Genomic DNA, 9,482 nt, shown 5'->3' with positions numbered 1-9,482 from the left:
GAAAACCCGAGCAACGTCACTGGCTACCAGACATCCAGACACCTGGCGTATTCAATAGATGAGGGTGTAAAGGTTAGGAATGCTATGAAATCAAATATAAGTGTTTGTGAATAACTATTAATACATGTTTGCCACCTGTTGCCAGAACAGCTCCCTGACTCACTCTGCGACCGTAACTGCCTGCAGCGTTCTGCACCACAGCACTCGTGTGCGTCTCCCAGATAAAACCCACAGACAGTAAATCAACACGCAATGGCAGTCTCCTCATGGGTCTCTCAGGGCAGCCACAGACCTCAGCTCCAGCTGCCCTGTATAACCGTCACCAGGGAACGGCCTGGGCAGAGCCTGAGAACAGGAGTGAGTGTGAATGACAAAAAACAGTCAAGAGAGCGGGCAGTGGTGGCGTCGTGCATTGAGCTTTTAAAGACTCTAGGGCTCTGTTCCCATTCCCAAAGCATTTTCCTTCAGTAACTCAAAAGCAGAATCAAACAACTACGTAACACATTTCCGAGGGACCTAGAGTGAAGGCAGTGAAACGTGGCAGATAAGGATTTTCCACATTGCCCAAATAAATTAAGCAGAATGCTGTATTTAAAATGTGTGTGTGTGCGTGTTTGTGTGTGCATGTGTGTGTTTGTGCTTGCATGTGTGTGTTTGTGCGTGCATGTGCGTGTGTGTGCGTGCATGTGCGTGTTTGTGCGTGCATGTGCGTGTGTGTGCGTGCATGTGTGTGCGTGTGCGTGCATGTGTGTGTTTGTGCGTGCATGTGTGTGTGTGTGTGTGTGTGTGTGTGTGTGTGTGTGTGTGTGTGTGTTTGTAGTGGTTGTTTGTTCAGACTCTGCTGTGACTCACATATTGTTTTCGCTGAGCTTTGTCACTCATTGTTAGTCTGGGACTGTTTCCTCTTCTCTGAAGGATAAGGCTGGTCCTCAGCCTCTCTGCCAGGTCATCTAATCAGGGGAGCACAGACCCACAACAGGATGGGAGGGGAACAGGATGGACCACAAAGGGTTAACTCCGCAATGCAGCCCTTCATCTCTCAGCACTAGGCTATGGCCTGCCATTCCCATCACAGCTTTCACTGGCATTCTGCACAAGTGCTGAATGGGCTGAGCACTGCCGAGTGAAATCTGAATTCACAGCTTCTGATACAATCGAGACCACAGCAGACTAAAGCACTTGAGAAGAATGCGTTGCCACAGTGCCCTGTGTTTAAATCCAGCTCGGGTTACACAGGGAATGGGTTTTCAGGGTCTGTTAGAAGGTGGGTTTATGAAAATACTTACAAGCACCAGAAAGCAAAACCTTTTCAGTAGAGGTGTTATAGCATAATAACTGTTAGACCCCAGTGGTTTAATAGGGCAGTTTGACGGAGAATGTATTCTCAGATGTGAGTTAAAAAACTGACCTGTTTCAAACTGTCTAGTGTAGGATATCTTCACCCTACCCCCCACACAATGTTGTGATTTAGAGAAATATCTATATTTAACACAAGCTTTGTCGATGTACGTGGTTCAGTAAACTCTGTTATGATTCCTTCAGGTTTTACTAAGCACAGCTTGTGTTCTCGCAGAAGTACATCTGATGAAACATGTATGCAAGGAGATTTAGTACTGCTCCAAACTCTTACATTTACAGTTAGGATTCAACAATGAAACTTAGAGAGGCACTTTACTGGAACCCAGGACATCTGCAAAACAAACCCAGCAACTAGCATTGCGCACAAGAAGCTCAGACACAAGCAGTATGAAAGAATAGGGCAGATGTTTCTTATGCACTGTAGGATGATACAGGGAAAAGATTTCACAGCATACAGGAGAGTGCACTTCTGTCCGGTCACTGTACAGTACAGGCACAGTCCTGGTTCTTTGAGGGAGGTTCTGTACTGGGATGAGATCAGGCACGTTATGATGCAGCAGCTAAATATCTATATCTATATCTATCTATATATATATCTATATATCACCTGTCTGCATCAACATAAAGCAATTCCCCAGGAAATTGCCTAATAACAATAAAACCAGGGTAAATGCAGACCATATTTCAGGAGTTTGGAAAGACTGCAGTGTAAAGGAGAGCCGGGGGAGTATATATAAGAGAACCTGGGAAACTTGGAACCAATTAAAGAGCGTAGGGCTGCCAGGGTTTTTTTTTTTTTTTTTTCCCGGTCGCACGCAGGGGGTAACTTCCTTCCACTTTCTATTTCAGGATGGTTCAGGAGAGCAAGGGGAGAGCAAGGGGGGGGGGGGGGGGGGGGGGATGCACTTCCACGCTACATCTGTACACCGCTGTACTGTACGGTCACGCTTATACTCGGGGACATCTTCAAGTGAGCTCCAGGTATTTCTATCAGTATGAGAGTGCTTATTAGGACCATTATTGGATCGCTTTTTCCAATAATAATGATAATCGTTACAAATGTAATAAATAAGAGAAGCTAAAAGAAATGTCTTGTGCTGGAGCATCAGTCTGCTTGAGTTAGTGTTGAGTATTTAAATATCTGGATTATTGATTTTAATTCTGTAGCCCCCAGTAGCAAAACACAGATGCCATTACGATCCTGTTCATTTAATTTGAAAATGAATAAAAACTGGGTATGAAGCTAAGAGGAATGTACCTAAAATAAATTACAAAGCTTTTGCTGAGTATAATGGTCTGGCACATCAATGAAAGTCGCATTTATTCGTCTCATAAACGCAGCGAGGATAAGCTCTTGGCCGCTTTCCAGATTTACCCTACCTTCTCAGCAAAATCTCCTGCTCTCTAACCTATAACAGGCCCAGTCCCTCTACTCACTTCTCCTGTTCCATCCTGAGTCTAACCTTGGTGGAAATAATAGTGACAATTCCAGCTCTCATGACTGAAATCCAGTGCTTTAAATCTAGCATGGCAATTCTATTGTCTGCCACAAGGTGGAGGTAAAGCGCCTTGCATGTCACCCACAGGAAAACAACAAGTAAGGGAAAAGTGTTTATTTACGCACAAAACAAATGGCAGACAGGCTTGGTAAGTTAAACCATTTACTGTATGCAGAACAGGTCCTGGTCATTTTTTGCATTATTTGTAATTGCGTGTTAGAGTTTTATTTGTTGTAGACTTTTTCACTCTTAACAGTCCAGCTGGGAAAGATTAGCCCTTACCCAGCTTCCCCACTTCAAATGGCTAAGACACATTGTGTTGGTCTACCCGACCTCTCTCACCTCTTCAGGAAGGCTAAGAGTGTCAGAGGGACGCGTGGCTCGGACCTGGGGGACCCTGGGAAGGAGCAGGCAAATCGGCCTTCCTGGACCCTTTTGGCCTGACAAGCTCATGGCCTACTAAAACTTTTTAGACAGACAAACAAGGGCCGGCGTCTCCTGGGGATAATGGCAGCTCTATAAAAATAAAGTTCTCAGAAAAGAAAGAAAAAAAAACAATAAAAACAAACCTCTCCCGTCTCCCAAGCCGCGCCATTCTGTCAGTGCGTGCGTCTGACCCACGGGAGCTTGCAGCGCGAGATGTAAACATTTCGGGCGGAGTCCGGGCCGCGTGTAGGGAATGTTCGAATGATGAAAGGAGCACCCGACTGCAGAACAACATTCTGTTTAGTGGTTGAAGTTGTTTATGATAAACAGAGATACCCCCTGATCTGCGGCTTAGTGAATAGACCCTTGACTCTGTACCCAGTCCCAGAGACAGGGCTAACCCCATTGAAACGTGTGCTGTGTTCAGCAGGCAGCCATGGTAAGATAAGGCATTCCCCATTCTTTCCATGTAGAGGGGGAGAAAATGATAGCCGCTATGCTGATGGCTTGACCTGGTGCCTTTATGTTTGAAGCCAATAAATTCTGCGAAGCTAAATGATATTGATGATACACTGATATTGTAGCAGGGCAGTGTTGGGTGACACCCTTGCAGTCATTAAGGGTTCAGGCTTTCTCTGGAGAGATAAGGTTCTAAACTCTTTCAAACAAGCCTCACCTCTTAGGTGGTTGAGATGCACACGTGTGGACAGCATAGTCACCAGTGTGGGCCCAGCCCAGCAACTCTGTCACTAGTCTCTTTTCAGTCGAGCCTTATTAAAAATCAACACTGTAACTTTAAACCCAAGTTTCTGCTTCAAATTCATCGCAGGGAGTAGGACGTGAAGGCATGAATGGAAGCTGAATACAACTTTAGAACGAAGCTTATAAATGCTTGGTATAGCCTAGTAACATCTGAAACACTAGGAACATTTCAAACAAACATTCAGACCTTTTAATTAGTCCTAGCAGGGACTAATGCAATGAAGGAACAAGACTGATGTGCAGAAAGACCTTGTTGTTCCCAAACCTTGCCAATGTTCTCATGTTCTTATGATTAGAATGGAATCTAGTCCAGTCTGCTAGTAAGAATCTCTCAGCTACATCGCAGCCGGCTTCCCGGGCCCTGAATCTGGGGGCAGTGTCTGCCAGTACCCTTGCCATGTGCTTCCCCAGGCCGCGTGCAAACATGTACAAACACTCGGCAGTTGTTTAGAATCGCACCCACACTAGGGACATCTCCCCGGACCTAATTGCTCCAAATTGCAATTAAACATAAACAGAAATGGGAGATGGGATGGGATGGGAGATAAGAAAAGCTGCCCCATTATCTGGCATCGGTCTAATTGTACAATTTATTTGTTTCTGAATTCTGAATATTTCAATGGCGGGGGGGGCGGGGGGCTTGTTTGTGGCTGAGCTCGCTTGCGTAGCTTTGAAGTTCTTGCCAATGTTATAGCAATGTTCTAGAATTTTTTTTTTAATTTATTTTTTGCTAAACGTGGAGACCGCCCAACATCTTTGACTAATTGTATTTATTTATGATTCATAGAGAAAGAGAGAGAGAGAAAAAGGGAAAATTCTCTGTATTCTTTGACCTGAAAAAATAATGGGGGATGCGGTTTAGTGCCAGTGCAGGTGTTGGTCAGAAGCAGTAGCCCCCCTCCCTTTGGAATTTAGCTAGACCAGGATGTAAGATTCATCATCTGGATTTTCTATACCCACATCACAATAACTAAGCAAAGACCTGAACACAGTTCAGCAAGTACAGTTACATCTGTTGTATAACAATCAGTGAACATCTAAGCTGAACTATACAGATGGGTATGCTTTTGGTTTTCTGAGAGGTATATTAGACATCAATGCAGAGGCTTGTACTATCTGTATGTGTGTTATTTTCTATGGAAAAAAAATCTGTTACTAGGCCATTAACCTCACAGCAATGTGATTTAGCATGAACATGACAACAGGAATTACAACAAATGGAAAACCCCATAGAGCCTCGCTGTTGCGCACGTCCATTCCCTGCGCGTGTGCCCTTTTAAAAGGACGGCACAGATGCATGTTGTTGTTTTTTGTCTGCTATCGGGTGCTGTTCTAGGGTAGAGAAGCTGGGGCCGCATGCCTGGTGTGAGGTAAGTGAAGCATTTCTGGAGAGGAAACTGTGGCCTGCTCCCCTCTCCTGCTAACCAGACACGTCCAGGCTGGACCATAGCTTGTGGGTCGTCGTTCTTGTCACTCGCTGAGAGTCCAGGAAATGATCTTCCTCCAGAAGGGAACTGCTGTGAGGTGACCAGTAGCAGGGGGGGCTCAAACGGGGGGACGGAACAGGCCTTAACCAACCACAGCAGCAGTTGGTGAAGGAAGCAGCTGGGGGGTGAGAGAGCGGGGAGCGCTGTGTCTAAGCCACAGCTTGGAAGAACAGTTTGCCGGCATTAATCATTGACCTGCATATAGCACTTCCAGTATGAGCCAGCCTGGAACTTTTACAAAACAAAAAAAAACAAACGCTGCACTGATGTATAGTGTGGCTTGAGTTTACAGTGTATTACACTAAAGAAACTATAGCACAACCATTTGCGGCCCACAGCATTGTCAGCATTGGCAACACAATGGATTGGTAAAAAATAGATTGCAGCTGGTAGCAAACTGGTATGTGGTGCCACAATACAGCAATGTATTTCCAGTGCTGACTCGGTAGTAGTTCACATCAAGTGTATGTAACTACAATGTAATAAGGCTTGGATTTCATAATAATTGGTGTTACTACTGTTATTATAGTCCAGTTAACAGTCCCATCTAAAGCGTTTCCATTCTGCTGTTACTGTTATTATCCCATAAAGAAGGAATGTTTTAGTTTGCACTGCCTGACATTTTGAGTTTCTTTTATATACACTAATGTGTGTAGGCTTATATACAAGTCTATACCCACCAGTTATGGACTGCTGATGGCAGACCACACCCGCTTAAGTGGTTTGCACTGTGCGGTGATGATGGGTATTCTGGGAATGAATTCCTCTGGGGTTGCGAAACTGTCGTCTGGCTCCCAGATTGGGGCGGGACAGTGTGCTGGAACGCATGAGATCCAGCACTGGCTGCTGCCTGGCTCCGTGGCTCTCTGATCACTTTCCAGATAAAGTAACGATCGGCTAATAAATGATAATGGTTAGGATTAATGACAAACTCCTGGGACAGGTGTTTATAGCTGTGAGATGATTTGCCCACGCCTGCTAGACAGCTGTGGCAGCTGGCAGTCAAACACAGCTCCCTGGGGCTCAATCTCATTCCCCTGGCCCAGAGAAATCATTGGAAATGTGAGATTCCAAGACCCCACCTTTATCCCAACAACCCCATAATCCCAACGTTGCTGTAGTCCTGGATTTCCACCCGCAGGGGTGATTTACTGACCCACTTGTGAGTAACATAAAATAAAATGAGGTTTGCAAAAGTTTGGCTTTATACTTTTTCGGCGTTCTTTAGATAATCAAAACAGACCCTCTGGTCAGTGTCAGATCCCAACAGTAAAACCTCAAAATTGTATTTGAAATAATAAAACAAATCCATGCTTCAGTCTTCAATCTCATTGCATTTTGAAGGCCAATCATACAGCACTCTCATTGCCATTAGGGAAGCACGTTATCAGGTAAACGGAGAATCCCCTTGCAACAGCGGAGGTATTCGTTTTTCAGTTTAAACAGCGAGGGGTGCTGTCAAACTCAGAGACGTGACCTCAGTTATTAATTTCCCTTGTGATTTCATACATGCATATATATATATATATATATATATATATATATATATTATATATATATATATATATATATATATATATATATATATATTCTGTTTTTTGGGGTTTTTTTTAATAGGTTTGCTGCCCAGAAGGGTTATAAATTGCCAATTGAATGATAAGTGAAGTTTAATCTTGGGCACATTTTTATAATCTTCTGATAGTAATATGAAACACCTGGGCTCAGTATTTATAGAATGATATACAATTTCATTGTGTCTGTCACACAGCTGCTGAAAGTACATCTGGCACAGGCTTGACACAGACTTGGAGTAGACTGATTGCTTTTTGGGGTTTTGTTTTTTTTTTTCTGGAAAGTTATAAGGTGACTAACTCTGGGGATCAGGTCTGTACATTCCATACCCCAAAGTTCTGTAAAACTGGAATCCCTGAGCGGCTACCATGGTAACACAGAGTTCCCAGTTCGTAACTGGGGATTCCACAGGGAACCTTTGCTCTGGAGCTCCTGCAAGTTAGAAAGGCCAGTGAGCTTAATACAGACCCTGCAAAGCTGGGGCTGATAACTCGCCGACATCTAAAGCTGGGATCCAAGGACAACCAATGACCTTCAGTTCCACTGAGCTGTTGTGGGGATTGCTGGTGAGAATTGGGGCATTCTTAATTGGGGAGGATAATAATTGGGCACTCAAAAAAAAATCTTGGGCATGTCAAGGAGAGGATGATGATCAATTGACAGATTCCTCCGGGTCAGAGCAGGGTAAAGCAAATCCGCTTCCCCAGTGCGTTGGTTCATTATCACCTCTGGGTCCGGGAGGAGAGTGCATGTGCTGTTGAAAGGGAAAGGCTTCATTTGAAAAGGTATTCCTGCCCCCCCGAGCCCTGTGATACAGCACTGTGATATGTGGATGGAATGCCTCCTCTGTGTGCCTGGATCATTATCTATTCCGCGTTCGACGAGCCCTGCCTTCAAATCCAACAAAATTGCTGCCTCTTGTTTAAAGAAAACTCTAAACCGTGTCATTCCTCAGCCACTGCTCAGAGAGGCGTGAGCGCCAGGAGACAGAGAGGAAACCCTTGGGGGGATCGATTTGACGCTGGAACTGACAGGCAAGCCAAGGGCAGCCAGTCACTAAAGAGACTTTCAGGGGATCATGTACTGTACAGTATCGAATCTCCCCTGCTTCTTATTTAAGTTCAGTGCCTGCTTCAAAGTGAAGGCTCAATAGATACAAATCTGTCCTCTCCCTCTGCTTGCCATACCTGTTACTGTTACCAGGACATATTTGTTTGCAATCTCTATATTTGCTATAGTCTGTAAAGTGAGCATTTACTCCAAAACAGGGCTTAAGAGACCACTCATTATTTTACTTGGTTGCTTGATTCTGGTTTTGTCAAATTAAAAGAAGTGTTTTCACCTTTCAAAACCAGCAGTCAAGAACTGGAGCAATCCCTTTGAGAATATGCTCTGTAGTTTCTCATGGTTTCACCTCAGTGCGAAATGTACTGGTGATGGCCTGCAGCGTTGACATTGTCCATCTTGAGCTGAGCGACAGGCAGGGAGTCAATCCCACTGTCACCCCCTGCCAAGCAAAGCCAAGTCACGATGTGAGGCAGCTTAAAAATGAAAAGCACAGCAGAAAACACGCTGAGAGCTTTCTTTATTCCTGGCTTGCATGTTTCCGGGATAGCGTTCATTGATGGGAGCTTGACAGGTTCAGGGGAGCTGGCAACCAGCATTTTAATAAAGACCAAGAATGTGTGTTTAAATGCATTGACAAACGACCTATGTGGCATTGCCAGAGGCAATCAACACAAGAGCTGCAGATGCAGTTGTTTGGTTCCAGACGATCCCAAGTGTAAAATCTCATCCAATAACATCGCTCCTGGTTCTCCTTGGTAAATGCTGTTTTCTGTGCCGCCATCCTTGCTGGAATGGTTTTGGACCCACAGCGGATTTCCCAGACAGACGTGTTGTCATGGTTGCGCTGATTCCAGCAAGCGGAGACTGAACATGACCAAACGCTTCCAAAATAAAAGTCGCCTGCTCATTTTCCATTCAGCGTCTGCTTGCAGCTTTAAGAGCAGCAAGCTGCTACGTAACTGGGCAAGTGTTTGACCACCCTGTGTCGCGGGAGATGGGGCTGGGGGGGGGGGGTGAATGGCAGCAGAGCAGCGTACAGCATGTGATGGAGGTTTTAGTGTCTGCAAATGTTCCGTTATTACAAGGCACTATTCACCTTCTGGGTTTTTGGGGGTTTTTTTTGTCATGGAAGCCAATGAGGTTTAAAAACACGACAAGTCTCTGGAATGCAGCCTGTTTTCTTTGGACCAGCTCGCTGCATACTTGAGCCATATGTATGTCTGACAGAGAGGGAGCTTAAATTAAAAGCATATTGGATCACAGAGCTGCACTGTTCGTAATTGTTATGACTGAGCAGCAGATATTGAGG

At 44.8% G+C, this 9,482-nt stretch overlaps 1 protein-coding gene across 1 annotated transcript in view; it reads right to left on the bottom strand.

Annotated features, from left to right (window-relative positions):
- Positions 1-264: 264 nt before the first annotated feature.
- Positions 265-9,482, bottom strand: part of LOC121303953 (kin of IRRE-like protein 3) — a 31,871-nt gene continuing 22,653 nt past the window's right edge. Inside the window, exons 6-7 of the mRNA XM_041234854.1 lie at positions 853-950; positions 265-345 (exon numbers count right to left, since the gene is read on the bottom strand). Coding sequence (XP_041090788.1) covers positions 265-345; positions 853-950 — 179 coding nt within the window. The remainder of the gene's footprint in view (positions 346-852; positions 951-9,482) is intronic.

This window comes from Polyodon spathula, chromosome 36 (assembly GCF_017654505.1).
Source record: "Polyodon spathula isolate WHYD16114869_AA chromosome 36, ASM1765450v1, whole genome shotgun sequence".
Taxonomy (NCBI): Eukaryota; Metazoa; Chordata; class Actinopteri; order Acipenseriformes; family Polyodontidae; genus Polyodon; species Polyodon spathula.
This window is presented reverse-complemented; position numbering and strand designations above follow the sequence as displayed.